The following is a 14,979-nucleotide window of genomic DNA, read 5'->3' as shown; positions in this document are numbered from 1 at the left end:
AAAGCTGGGGGGTAATTACACTGTGCAAGCAGAGGTCGTCCTGAGCAAATATCATTATCATCAGATTAGAATGAAAGGCTGGTGCAGGTCGAACGCGCCAGGGTGAAGGAGACCCAGAGGAGAGGCTGGGGAGAGGCATCTCCGCACACACCCCTGACCCTTCATCTGTTTCCACGTCCCCACCTTGCTCCCATCTCATTTGAGCGCCGCCTCCAGGGGTCAGCCCTACATCACGCTGACACAAACAAGGGGAGTCCAGGTCAGAGAGGCAGGCCCATTCATCAGTGAGAGACAAGGCTGATGATGGGGATGATACCCTAGAGTAGCAGAACACGGTAAACATGGCGACCAAATCAAAATAGAAAACAACGGACACAGAGGATGGGCAGCAATAACATCAAATGGCAAGGGGTGACTAACCTGGCAGGGTGATCATCACATCATTGGACCATATCCCTGCGACTATGTCCGAGGGTTTCGAAAGATATAGTTTATAGCTAGTTGCCTCATGAAGATACTGGACTTTCAAACTGTACTTTCATAGTTTCTGAGATTCATAAAGAAAGAAAGGGCAAAACAGTTGGACAAAACCCCATCCAAAATAAAGCTTTGGTGCTGTTTATATGAAGAGCACAGAAGTAGATGGGCCCATACATGGTTGACTGATAGAGCCTCAGCGTGGCCCCCGTCTGTGGATGCAGAGTTCCTGGGTACCCCAGTGAGAGGTTGCCGTGCCACTCTGACGAGCCCCTGACGTCTCTATCTGTGGGGCGCAGCGTGGGAGCGGGCTCGGTCGCCGACATTAACATAAACAAGCCGTGCTGCTGGGGTCCGCCTGTCACGGGCTGTCACCGAGGAGGACAGAGGAGAGCCGCCTCTGCATTAACCTCCAAGCTTATCTCTCTCTCTCCCTCTCTCTTCGCACCCCGCAAAAAAGTGGGGATTAGTGCTCAGTCAGGAATTGCTTTTGGGTTCTTGTCACTCCTGCACGATTATTGAACCCCCCAGCCGCATCCCCGAGACTATTATTCTCCCCTCTTCTGCCACTTTCCCAATGGGAGGGAATCCCTGGTGTTTTAAGCCACCCCCCCCCACCCACCCACCCACCCACTACCCCCACTGCCCCCTCCACCACCTCCAGCCCCACCTCTTTGAGTATTCGTTGAGCAAGTTCTTGACATTCCTGCCTCAGTAATCTAGACGGCTTCCACCTCCAGGAGAGCAAGTGCTGCAGTGTCACTGACGGGGACACAGCGTCAAGGGCAAAGAGACTCCCCTCCTTTACCACCTCCATGCTGAGAACAGGCTGAAGGTTGTCTTCATCACTGGTGGGTGAAAAGTTGCAGTTCAGCTCCTCTTCCTCCTCCTCCTCCTCCTCCTCCTCCTCTTCTTCCGCCTCTCTGTAAGCCTGAGCCCAAGTCAGTAGAGGGCTGTGTGGTACTACTCTCTACGGCTGTGTCTGCAACTTTGGGAAAGACTAATGCATATCTCCAGACCTCAGGCCTAATCAAACAGACTGAATGTAGGATGGAGTCAATAGCTGCTTAATTACTAACGAGAGTAATGACAATAACAATCACATTCTTTCCTGGCCGTCGTAATTAGGGGAGGCATGAAAGGCATACCAAGGGAGATCTGCTTCCAAGCAAGGCAGCAATTAGTGGAGAAGCTGCGAAGGCAGCTTCCAGCTAAGAGATATTAGATGAAGGGAAAACACCAGGTCAGTCCCTTCTGCATCTTCAAACGCCTCCTGTCCTTTAAGGGTTCAGTGAGCGGACATGGTGCCGTTGACATGCTGTGACATGCAAGTTGGCCTACGTCACGCAATCTGTGCTGTTCATTGTGTCCGTGTTTTTGTTATTCTCCTTCTGCATGGCGAAGACGGCTGCCATGTGTGTCGACCTTCCTCCTCCTGTACCGAGCGCTCAGGCGGCACAGCATGAGATGCGGGGAAACACTCAATTTCTGTAATAGCCTGAAATGGAGTAAATATAACTCGGCCCCGGCGTTTGTTACTCATTCAAGCTCTGTTATCACTTGCCGCCTAATTTCCTGGTGCATCGACAAAGGCAGAGGGCGTTTCCGTGGAGAGGGAACCCTGGCGGTTTTGCTGCTTCCCTTCACTTCGTGCTGTTCATTTCACAGCAATTATCCTGAGTCATTCCGCACATTCTGCCACAGAAACTCAAGGGAAGGACCTCTCCACTAATTGCTTTCAAATGGAAATAAAAAATAATCACACGGCTACTTTGTCAAAATGACTCGTTATGCAGCATTTGGTAGGGGGAAATTGATCTGGGATTCCTTTTAATGTCACATTTACGATGCGTCCTCTGTCATTTCATGGTAGGGCCTTTCTCCAAAACCCCGGCAATTCTGGCCTTGCATGTTTCACAACCACTTCCCAGCAAATTGTCTTTGAAACATCTTTTTTAAGAACTGTTCTCACAAAAAATATGGTGTCCTGGAGCAGGCTTTCCCTTTTTGTTTAGTGAGTGTCAGCGTCTCAGCATATTTTCTCCTCTTTGAAGCCGGGTAGAGCAGTGTGGATGTGTGTGGTGGTGGGAGGCAGGAAGGAGGAGGCAGCTGCTGTGAATCTCCATGAGAGGGAGAGGGAGCCATTGTGAGAGGATCTGTGGAGGGGGGATTTTAGAAGACCTCTGAGTCACAACGAGTGGGGAGGCAGGCAGGAGGATATTATGGGGCGGTGTGCGTGCTACCCTGCCCTGTGGGCTAGAATAAATGATCTACCTGCTCTGGAAAATACCCACTGCTGTCCTGTCTCAATATAGCATCACTCACCGGAAATATACAGGCTTTTTTAAAGAACAGTTTTGGGTAAGAGTTTTGGGTTACACTTGCCCCTATTCTGTGTAGTAACACTGTAATTACTTTAGTAACGACATGGTATTAAGATGATGTTACATAGCAATTTGTTAATTGTAGTGTATATTAAGTTGAGCAGCCCATGTTATTACACAGATGGAATAAGGAACAGTCCTTAAAGGAGCTACATAAAATGTTCACGGTACTACAGCATATCATCTGCAGGGATTGTGTAGTGATAGTGTTTAAAAGTAACAGCTCCCACTAATGTTTTGACTAGCTATGGTATTAACATACTGATTTATCCTGGCCGGTGTAGCCACTCTTGTCACATTGTAGCTTGTTACAGAAAAGTGTCCAAAGCAAATACAGTATGTATTATTACCTGTTCAATTGACATGTTGGGATCTTATCTTAATGGTCTGGATAGTCTATTTCACGATGGAAGCTAGCTATTACCGGTGGCTAGTGTAAACAAAACAGCTCATTGTAATTGCAATTTCGACTGGTGGCCACAGGGGAGCGAGATTTCATGTGTAGTAAGTAGTTATTACTGGAATAAGGAACAGTCCTAACACAGTTATTACACAGGTGGAATAAGGAGCAGCTGACGCAAACTATCTTGAGGTGTATTAGAGGTGCACTGATCCAATACTGAGCATCGGTATCGGGCCGATATTTGCCTAAAATGGTGGATCGAAAATCGGAGATAGGGAATGCTATTTACCGATCTGATGCCATGATGCAGATTGTCGTAAAAACAGCTGCACAGCTGAGATGATGCGGTGACAACAATAACAGCCATGTCTGCAGTAGGGACGTCACGGTGCACCGGTTTTATGGTAAACCACTGTGTCAAACTCTAAGGTTATCATACCGTCCCGTATGGTTATCGGTTCACCGGTGTTACTGCTCAGTGTACTGCTGAAACTAGTGCCAGTGTGTTCCACAGCGAGGAGCCAAGAAGCCGACAACCAGCTCATTATCAGCTACTTTTTTACTTTATAAACTATGTTTTGATCTATTGATAAGTGCCAATCAAGCAACATCAGATGAAATCTGCACCGCGCTACTCGTTGCTCAAGTGTTCCAGCCCTAAAGCGAACTGCAGCTTGTGGAACACAAAGGATTTGTGGTAGAGTGGAAATAGGGAGAGTAGCAGATCAGCTCATAAGGAACGGAGGGGTGAGGAGAGGGAATTGTTTAAATATCAAGAAATAACTTGGACCAACTTCTGTTTTAAAAATATCTGTATCTACTCTCATTCCGTTCGTTGTAGTCATCGTGCGTTCTCTGTACCGTCTGAATGAAGCTCTAATCTGCAAAGAGCTTCTGTACAGCTTTTATATACACAACAGCGTGGAGAAGCAGGGGGAATGTTTTAGCAGTATTTTCATAACAGGCGCGAGATGTAATAAACCTCTAACAGAGTAATGTGAGGAATTTTCATCGAGACAGGAGCCAGGGTTTTAGGTTTCAGCGGGATCGGTAAAGATAGGAATATAGCATATAGGCTGCTGCATGCCATCATCTACTCTAAATAGTTAACAGACTTCATGGCTATGGTTTGACAGACAGGTAGGACTATTTGTGACTGTCCGAAGATTTGCAATGACAGCTCAAAGAGGCACAGTTATTTTATAGGCTATACTTTAGGCCTACGAGATCCCCTGTATCTCTGGTGATATATATGTATACACAGTGCACTGTGTAAGTAATGAGACAGTGAAGCATTTTTTCTTCTTTTAGCTCTACACTCCAAAAGTTTGAAATCAAACCACTATGAGGTAAAAGTGGAGATTCTCAGCTTTTATTTGATGGTATTTGTGTACATATTGGTTTCACCATTCAGAAATTACAACACTTTTTATGCATAGTGACAGTATTTATCATATGCTCAAATGATGCACTCGTGTTTAATATTTGGTCAACAATCCTTTGCATGGAATAACTGCCTGAAGTCTGCGACCCATTGACTCCACCAGATGCTCAGTGTCTTCTCTAGTGGTGTACTGCCTGTACTGCAGCCATCTTAGTAATGGCAGTTCCCATGTGAAGGTTTAGCAAGGAAATGTGGCTATATTTTGTTAATAGCAAAGCATATATAATATTAATAATCTGACTCCAAGTAATGTAATTATCACTGTGTGCAAAAAATTGTCTGTGCTGATTTAGAGCAAGAATGGCCAAATAGAATGAATCAAATGAGGCTTTAATAATACTGTATACTTATACAATTATTACAAGGCAAATACTTCATAGAAAAATGTGTACTTTCGTCTCTCAATGGTAAATGATAGATGAGGAGAGAGAGGTAGGGAGAGACAGAGAGACAGAGAGATGACCACAGGTCATTCTTACAATGCTACTCACAGCTCATGACGAGAACCACACACCAGAACAAAGAGAATGAATCTGTGCTTTTACCTCTGTTTTATAGACTGAAATCATCCCAGAGAGCTCACAGCCATTTTCCCCTCGGGGGAAGGGATCTGAATGAAGGGGGGCAGAATAGCTCCTCCTTCACATCTTCAGTTGTTGTTTGTTTTGAGGTATTTTTGCCTAAAATATTACCATCAGGAAATGAAAAGCATGTTAAATTGGATTTAAATCTGAAGATTGATATGGCCAGTCAAGAACTGTATGATGAAGCACCATCCAATGAATTTGGAGGTATGTGCTTGAGCAGACAAGATGTTTCTGCACACTTCACAATTAAGACAAGTTAGCCAGTTCTAGTGGCAGCAATACATGGCCTAACAATAACACCCCCTCCACCATGTTTCACAGATGACGTGTTATGCTGTAAATCTTGGGCAGATCCTTTTTTCTCCAAACTTTCCATTTGCAATCACTCTGGTACATGATAATATTCATCTTATCTGTCCACAAGACCTTTTTCCAGACCTCTGCAGGCTTTGTAGGTACTACTTAAGAAACTGTAAGTGACCATCCTTTTTGAGGATAACTGGTGGTTTGCACCTTGCAGTGAAGCGTCTGTAGTTCGGCTGGTGACATATTCTGCGGATGGTAGTCTCTGACACATTCACGGAGAGAGTTCCTGATCAGTGGAACAGTTGTTTTGTGTTTTTTTCTTAATTATGGTGAGCATTTTCAGATTTTTCAACCTAATAAAGGCTTCCTTGACTTTCATTGACCTAAAAAACGCAAAGCCTAGAATCAATACTAGGCAAGAATCAATGCTAGGCAAGAATCAATGCTAGGCAGCTCTCTTATTCCTGCACAAATTAAGTGATGGAACCTCACACCTGACTTACCAGAAACACATTTTCAAGCCAATTGTTCCACTACTTTTGGGTACCCTGAAACAGGGGGACTATGCATACAACGTTTTGTAATTTCTGAATGGTGAAACCAATATGTACACAAATACCAGAATCTGGGAATCTCTCCTTTAACCTCACGGTTCACTGTCCCATTACTTACACAGGGCACTGTATGGCTACCTTTTAGGATTCAAGGCTCTAGATTGTAGGAAATGACTGTTACAGGTGTTTAAAAAAGAAAAAGTGCTGCAGCATCCAGAGAGCCCCTCCACAACCTAATTAATCAACTCAGCTAAAAGAGAAATATGTGCATTAAAATTGCACTTTTCACTGCATATTTTATATTTTTCAGAACAAAGCACTGTTCATAAATGCACTTATGCAATTAAAATACTGTTCTTTCAGTGCATACTTTATTATTTCATTTGAGAAATGATTTTAGATGTTACAGTCGGCTTTGTTTAAACTAATGTAAGTAATACAAAATAAATAGAACCGTGGTTACCGGGGTTACCGAGCATTTGAGCATGAAGGTTATTAGACCGTCAAAATCTCATACCGTGACACCCCTGGTCTGTGGTCTGGAATTACTTCACGCTTGAGACAGACACCAGTAGAACTGCTTGTTGCAAAATGTGCGAGGTGAGTGTTTTGAGGGGCGGCAGCAGCATTTCACATTTCACATTTCAATAAAAGAGTATTTTTATCGGATCCGTACTCGGTATTGACCGATACTCAAAGTTCAGTACTCGGAATCAGTATTGGCAATGGAAAAGTGGTATCAGTGCAACCCTAAGTAGTATTGTTAATGAGTGTCTTTAAATGGGTGAGTACATCCTCATACTTTGGAAACAATCAAAATAAGTAATGGTTCACTTTATAACAATGTCTGAATGCCATACAACTAAAAGTTCTATTTCAGGTGGTTCTTTTGCTCTTTCTCCAGAATTCCCTCTCAGACGAACACTCTACAGAGGGGGCTTTATCTTATGTGAAACAGCCACACTTAATCTTTGTAGTCTAAACGCACTTAAAGAAATGATTAAATATATGGTACAGAAACCAAAATGTCACTGTTGAGCTCATTTCTGAAGCTTTGTGTGAAACATAAAGGCACAAAAGAAATGTTAATGAATTGTCTGTGGAGTAGAAGATCAGAGGAGCCAAACGAATTTCATATCACACCTAAAGACCTGGCATTTAATTAAAGTGGCTTGAAAAATGGCTGCCTGGTCGGCTGACAACGGCTTCTCTTGAAGCAAATTAAAGAAATCAATTACTGCCTTGTGAGGGTGTAAAGCCGGCACGCTAGAGCCAGTCAGCACCACAGCGAGACACCAGGAGGCCGGTAGGAGCAAGGAGAAAGGGATGGGAGGGGGCACCACACCACTGCCACCACCGCTGCTGCGTCTCATCTGACTAGAGCAGCTCGAGAGTTTATCACGTCAACCTGTTACAGGCGGCAGAGCCTGAAAGGGCCCACGCGCTGGAATGGAGCTGCAAATCAGCCCGGCTGCCTCCATAAGCTGCGCCTCCACTCTGCCGGGGTAGGCTGGCTGACACACACCTCATCCCTCTTACATCAGCCCTGTTACCTAAGCCTCCCGCTACTGCGTGGTCACAGGAATGAGCCGGGCTTGTGGAACACAAGTGTCCTGTAAGTAATGGAACTTGTATTTTTCCTCAAAGCTACGGCCATACACACCAGCTACAGATAACCAGCAAATACTGTATGTTCTTATTCAGCAATGGCATGGTGAATAGCTAAATGATGAGGAAGAGAGTTAAGGAATTAAGTGTATTCATGCGGGATGCATGATTATGATATAACATGCGGGGCATCAGTTGAGTGAGTCGTTGAAAAGCTCAGGAGTAACTGAAAGCAGCTTTTCTTAAATGTTAATCTCATTGTTATCAAATCAACATCATGTGGCACTGACACCCAGCAGCACCGCACTCCTAATACAACGGAATAACCCGACAGGCCATTGTGTGTTAGACTGGCAATGGATTCAGATGGATGAAGTGCTGACATTGGCACTCTCAACCCCTTAGATCGGTAACATTACAGTAATGACAGCCAGCTCAGACAAGAGTAGGACGTGTATGAAAGATTAAAATCAAAGCCGTGCACGTCCTCAAGGGTGTGCTGTGCATCCTACCTGAACTTTAGCCTTGGGCATTGCTCTGGGCGCTGTGCTGTCATTGGCAGTTTACTAGTGGTGGCGAGTCTGTATTGTACCTGTATGAACGCACCACCTGAGTGCATGGCCTCCCACAGCAGAGCAACGCTGTTCCTCTGTTTTAGCCTGGGTGTTTGACAGGTGTGAAAGAGTCCTCTCCACTCACCACCTCTGCCATTGTCTGTTTCAGTAGGAGCTCCCCTGGTGAAATTTGGTCCATTTCAACAGAGCTCCCCACTGACATGACAGCTCCATGAGAGAGGCTGTCAGCTGCTACAGGCCTGGCTCACAGTGGATCACACCCCATCAGATAGTGCCAAACGTCCAGGGAGGGGAAGGGAGAGGGAGAGGGAGAGAGAGGGGGAATGGGTGCCTCTTCTACTAAGCAATGGAATACATGTGAATGGACAAAAAACCTCTGCATTCCCACCACTCCAGTCATTGAACCATATCAATGTCCAATATGTTGCTAAATCATACAGGCGTTCATTTATTGATAATGATAGTGATAATCGTTCGTTCAGAACACAGCGCAGAACATGTAACTGTTGTATTAGGCCCCTACATGTGTGTGACACTAACAGAATGACAGTCATGGCCACCTGTCTCATACTGTGTACACTGATTGCCTGGCCAGTGCTAAATGCCGATTTGTATGAAACCTGATAGAGGGGCCCATTCATGCATCTAATGCCTGTTTACTTACAATTCAAAACACAGCAAGTGGGCTCTGAACATTGGCCTGTACTTGACCCTAGGATTATCAGATGCCATACAGTTCATGGTCAACTGAACAACATGGGAGTTGTTTCAACTTCATTGATGTGCACTTGAAAAAGGGGGGGTAAACGTTCAGATAAGGACGTTTTAGATTAATGATAATACATTCAATCTCATAAATGTCCTTAATCAACCATGTACTTAATCTATCTTTGATAAGAGACGATGGAGCTATGGTTACCAGATAGGTGGATAGGCTGTAAGGAAGTTACACAACATTTGAGAGAATTGTATTGTATACCTGGTGTGATTCAAGCCATGATTTCAATCTTTGTGTGGTGCAGTTGAAGTCTATCAGCAGCAGGGAGTGCTAATGGCGAATCACTAACTTTTCCTCAAGGAAAGTAGAGATTCCCTGTGGAAATTACAAGCAAAACTGTAAGGGTCGGATCAGGTTTCCTGGCCCCTGAAGTTCAACGTTTGTGTTTTTGATAAAGTTTTCATAGCAGAGATCTGAGACTCTTCCTTGGTCTCAACAGTCCTCACCGCGCCTCCAAATCTTGCTGACACTGGACTAGGGATGGAGTTAATATGAAAAAGCTAATGAATATGAATGAGGTAAACGAGAGCTGATGAATGTTATCCCTCATCTCCGTGAAGATTAAATATTTCACTTGAACTTCCGTCAAGGACGAAAAAAAAAAAGCACATTTGAAGTGCTGGCTTGTCAGGCTATTTGATGGACATTGATAAGGTAACATCATAAACCAGTGATATAGTGTCTTGAAGGGAAGACTAAGTATGATTTGAGGACAGGCTCAGAAAAGACAGAGGCCGCATGGAATAGTTTTGTTTTACTGGTTGTTTGTTTATGGTCATGTTGGCCTATTTATATCAATTCAAATTCTAAAGGATATTTTAGCAGTAGCCTGAAGCTAAAAGCACATTCAGGAGTGAGTTATTAAAATTAATTTGTCTATTAGGATATATTCCCCCAAGAGACTAGTGCTCACTGATGAAGAGGCATATCTTCTCATTTTCTCCTTCATTTTCTAGGTGTCAGATCGATCATGTCCTGTCTACACTCAAGGTGAAATCCATGCAAGTGTCATTCCCCCTTGTCAATGATTCACCCAACGGACAAAACAGACAGCCATGTTGCCAGCTTGTTGCGATGAATTCACTAATTATAGTCCTAATAAAAAGAACTGCTGGCATCATCAAGGAAGCACCGTCCAGGAGTCCAGGAATGGTCCAATAATTACACATAAAACACAGTCAAGCAGCCATGTGCTGAGAGAAAGTCTGTCTTATCAACAAGAGATAAGAAACGCAGATGGATTTATGCTCAAAAGCTGCTGGCTCATGGGGAATCCTGCTGGGAAAGTGGGGAGGAGGGAGGGAGGGGGGTTCAGGTCATGTAACTGAGAGGCGCTGGAGTCTGTGGATAGAATCCACTGAGGATCCAGCAGTGAAGGATACACAGTATAATCTGGGATTGGTGTAAAGTGGCTGTATCTATAATGTTGTGCACTGTGTCTCTGAGCCTTTTGCTGGCTTCGTCTGTGTTTGGAGCGCCGATGAGTGGATCCAGAACCGCCGGCCAGAATAAGGTGCTGCTAATCTCCTTTGACGGCTTCAGGTGGGACTATGACCGCGATGTGGACACGCCAAATCTGGATGCAATGGCCAAGGACGGGGTTAAGGCCCGATATGTGACACCACCCTTCATCACTATCACTAGTCCGGCGCACTTCACTCTCCTGACAGGTACCTATTGTAGATCGAAAGCCATAGTAGACCTCTGTTTTTACAGAGTCCAAACAGTGTAGTGATACTGTAGAGGTTGTTCATATCATGGTGGTCTTTATTTTCACTTTATTACCAAATTGGAAGTCATTCCCTGTTTAGTTTGTACGAATTGTGAATGTGACTGGAAAAAAGGAATTAACTGTAATTGAATGTCCCAGGGTCCAATGGCTTTCATAGCTGAGGAAGATGATTATGCTAGGATGGCTGAAGGAGGAATTCTCTTTTGCTTTACAGAAATACTCATTTTTGACTTTCAAATCATCAGTGCCAGTTTAAAAGAAATGTAACTTCCTTGAAATTAAATTCATCTAATCTCCAATGTTGGTCTTAAGACCTTGTCCAGAAGCGTCATGGCACTCAGGGGCTGTAAAGTTGATAGAATTTTTAATGTGAAAGTGGCAGACTATGAATAATGAGTGTATGGAGATTGACAGTGACTCTTTTCAGGGCGCTACATTGAGAACCATGGTGTGATCCACAACATGTGGTTCGACAAAAACACCTTCGAGAAGAAGCCTTACTATCAGACGCAGTTTGTGAATGAGTGGTGGGACAATGGCACTCTACCCATCTGGATCACAGCCCAGAGACAGGTCAGAGCAGTCACCATGCTGATGCTTCATCTAATCCCTCTTACAACTGTGTGTTTTACATTCACATGAGGGCCTGTGCAGTGTGTGTGTGTGTGTGTGTGTGTGTGTGTGTGTGTGTGTGTGTGTGTGTGTGTGTGTGTGTGTGTCTGTCTGTCTGTCTGTCTGTCTGTCTGTCTGTCTGTCTGTGTGCGTGCGTGCGTGCGTGCGTGCGTGCGTGCGTGCGTGCGTGCGTGCGTGCGTGTGTGTGTGTGCACGTGTACATGCATGCTTGATTATGACCTCTCCTCACTCTCATGTTGTCCTCATAGGGGCTGCAGGCTGGCTCTCTTCACTTTCCCGGCACGGCCTCCTCCTACCAGAACGAGCGAGCATTCATGGCGGACGTGGAGCCACGGTTTTACAACTACGCCAACGAGACGGCATGGCAAGAGAATGTAGACAAGGTGATGGGCCCCTGGTTCAGAGACCTGGACCTAGACTTTGTGTCACTGTACTTTGGCGAGCCTGACTCCACAGGCCACAAATACGGGCCAGACTCCGCTGAGCGGCGGGAGATGGTCAAGCAGGTTGACAGAACGGTGGGCTACATCCGCAGCTCAGCTGAACGACACGGAGTCGCTGACCGCCTCAACATCATTGTCACTGCGGACCACGGCATGAGCAACGTGTACAGAGACGGTCTGGTGAAGGAGATCACCCTGTCCAAGTTCCCCGGCTTCTCGTTCAATGATCTGGCCTTCCACTTGGTGGACTTCGGGCCGACTGGAATGCTGCTACCCAAGGAGGGCAAGCTGGACACGGTCTACAACGCCCTGAAGGGGAAGCACCGTCACCTTCACGTCTTTAAGAAGGAGGAGTTGCCAGAGCGCTTCCACTTCTCCAAAAACGATCGCATCCTGCCCATCATTCTCTTCTCCGACCCTGGATACGTCATCAACGGGGTGGGTAACAATCATGTCTCAATAGCAAAAATGAAGATACTGTTGTCAAGCATTTCTGACACACTTGGAACCAATTCTCTACGTACACAAATAGACAATTCAGGCATATTATCTTTGCCAGCATGAATATAAATAATATTGAAAATATTACAACTTCATGCTTTACTGTGAATTACTGATTACTGGATGGGCTCCAGAACACATAACAGAACCAAGCACATGGTATAGAAATAACCAAGTTTGAGTTCATTTTACCATGCACTATACTCAGACATCTAGCAACTTCCATAGTCCCATCCTTAGGCATCCTACAGTATACATAGGGACTATTCTGATAACAAGCCATATTTCAATGGTCTCCAGAAATATTGAAGGAATTACCAAGTTAATTTGGCTTGTAGCGATAGAGAAAATGGAATCTTTTAGACTGGAAACAAGGAATTAAATTCTAATCTTAATACATTACAATTTTAATCAAGTGCATTACCACCTTGCCAGGATAATCCAGGTTTGGCTGATGGCATGCAGAGCTCTTTAATGCTTCATAAAGCTATTCATGCCCTAAAATTCAACATACAGTTGAAATACATTACATTTGGCTCAACTCTGCAGCAACTTTGTAACTGAAAGCCCTGTATCATTCAATATTGGAAAATATCAAATATTAAATGCCTTTTCTGCACATATGCTAGGGTATATATATTTAAAATAATTAAATAATTAAAAACTGAGATAGCAAGAAGTGAATTAAAATTATAGCTAACCCATGTACTACATGTATTCTTCCTCAATCTGCTGAGATTTTTGTCACCATGAGAGAACCTCTCTAAAAGCGCTCACTGGCCCTTCAAAGGTATGGGTTATCAAGGAAACACAAAGGTTTGAGACAAATACCAGCCATGGCTATGTCTATCATATGTTTGTTTAAAATCTGAACAAATGTTTTGCATATTCAGTAAAGTGTTACATAGAAGTGTAGCTATGGTAACTGTCCTCTCTCTTTGCCTATAAATATTTAACAAAGTAGGGTTTTAAATAGCTAGCTTGGCATTAGGACATTGTTGTTATTGTCAAACAATCAATTATGCAATATCAGTTTCAGTTTGAAGAAGTCATCCTGAGAAACCAAAGCGCCTTATGTTCATATAGGCTCCTGTGGTTTGGTTGAATAGGACCTCTATTTATAGCACCTGGGTTATAATAGTATTCTTACATGCCACACAACAATGAAGAACAGTACAAGTCTCCTCTCACAACTGAGGAGATTTTACAGACGTTAAAACAAACCCATTCCTTCAGTTGGTCAATATCTCCCTCTGCTGTCCAACTGAAAGTACTCTAGAGAGACAGACATCGCTGTCTTGAACTGGAGGCCTCCTGCTACCAAAACAATGATCGCAACATTCATGATCTCACCTCTCCTATTCTAAATGAAGGAGGATTCATCCAAAATTGATTATTTAGGTATGTTTTTTACCCTGACTCCTCTCGTCTCTACAGTATTTCCCAGTGCAGTTCCACAAAGGGGAGCATGGCTTTGACAATGTAGAGATGGACATGAAACCATTTTTCAGGGCTGTTGGTCCAGCCTTCCAAAAGAACATGGAGGTGGGCCCCTTTGAGACTGTGAACATATACCCATTGATGTGTCACATACTGGGCATCAAGCCTGAGATCAACGACGGCCACCTGGATGCCACAAAACACATGCTGGCCTCTGCCACAGAGGGTGAGTGTATATCAGGCTAATGACACTACTCCCCCTGGCCCTAAAAGTGTGCCACTCCAACACCTGTTCCTTGATTCACCAGCCCAAAGGCATCTATTATCTTACCTAACACAACGCATGACCAAATATAGAGCATATCTAGATATTTGGTAACACTTTACAATACAGATGCAGATTTACGCCTATATTTATGTATGTATTCTTATTGTAAAGTAAAGCCAAATAATGCTTGTGTAATCAATCAGCAACGTTTGATCACTGAAAATATAAGCACACAAAGACCTGTCATTGGAATAAATAAAACACATCAAACTGTATTCCTTAATATGAGGATTTTAATGTGATGTGCAAGTCTCAGACAAAGACCGGACGAGCTTCCGAGACAACGTATTCACTGGACTGGCAGCAGTGGCTGGATTTCTTGTGGTGGTTTTCATAGCAGTTGTGGGCTTGAATACATACAAGAACAAGAAACATAAAAGGTATGTCTACTGCTGACCCATTCAAAAGTACCCATTTAAAATTATTACAAAGGTACTCTCAGACAGTGCTTTACAATAGTTTGCCTTTATCATTTTCCACACATTTGAATGCCACAAACTCACCCCTCTCCTGCACATCTTTAACTTTAAGACACACTTGAGAGCAATGCAAGTAACATCAGTCTGTCCATCCAGAACCATAGCATGTTTTGATAACAGTAGGTTGAAGATTCATACTTTTTTCAATAGCAAAGGATAAACAGCATCACTCTTTACTGTGTCTATGTTTCAGCTCTGAGGATCCAGTGCATCCAAGTGAAAAGGAACAAACAAAACAAACTTCACTTTGAACGTCACCCAAAGTCAAACTGGTTCACCACTGAAATGTGAAATGGAGAAACAAGGG

At 43.9% G+C, this 14,979-nt stretch overlaps 1 protein-coding gene across 1 annotated transcript; it reads left to right on the top strand.

Annotated features, from left to right (window-relative positions):
* Positions 1-10,539: 10,539 nt before the first annotated feature.
* On the top strand, positions 10,540-14,979 carry LOC310809355 (ectonucleotide pyrophosphatase/phosphodiesterase family member 7-like; the record flags this gene model as incomplete). The annotated part of the gene is made up of 6 exons (XM_083676557.1): positions 10,540-10,786; positions 11,276-11,421; positions 11,730-12,362; positions 13,863-14,091; positions 14,450-14,573; positions 14,866-14,979. The coding sequence occupies 6 exons, from the start codon at positions 10,540-10,542 to the stop codon at positions 14,921-14,923; spliced, it is 1,437 nt and encodes a 478-aa protein (XP_083532683.1). The 3' UTR covers positions 14,924-14,979.

Source organism: Argentina silus, assembly GCF_951799395.1.
Source record: "Argentina silus genome assembly, chromosome: 9".
Lineage (NCBI taxonomy): Eukaryota > Metazoa > Chordata > Actinopteri > Argentiniformes > Argentinidae > Argentina > Argentina silus.
Note: the sequence above shows the minus strand (reverse complement) of the source record. Positions and strands in the feature narration are given on the sequence as shown.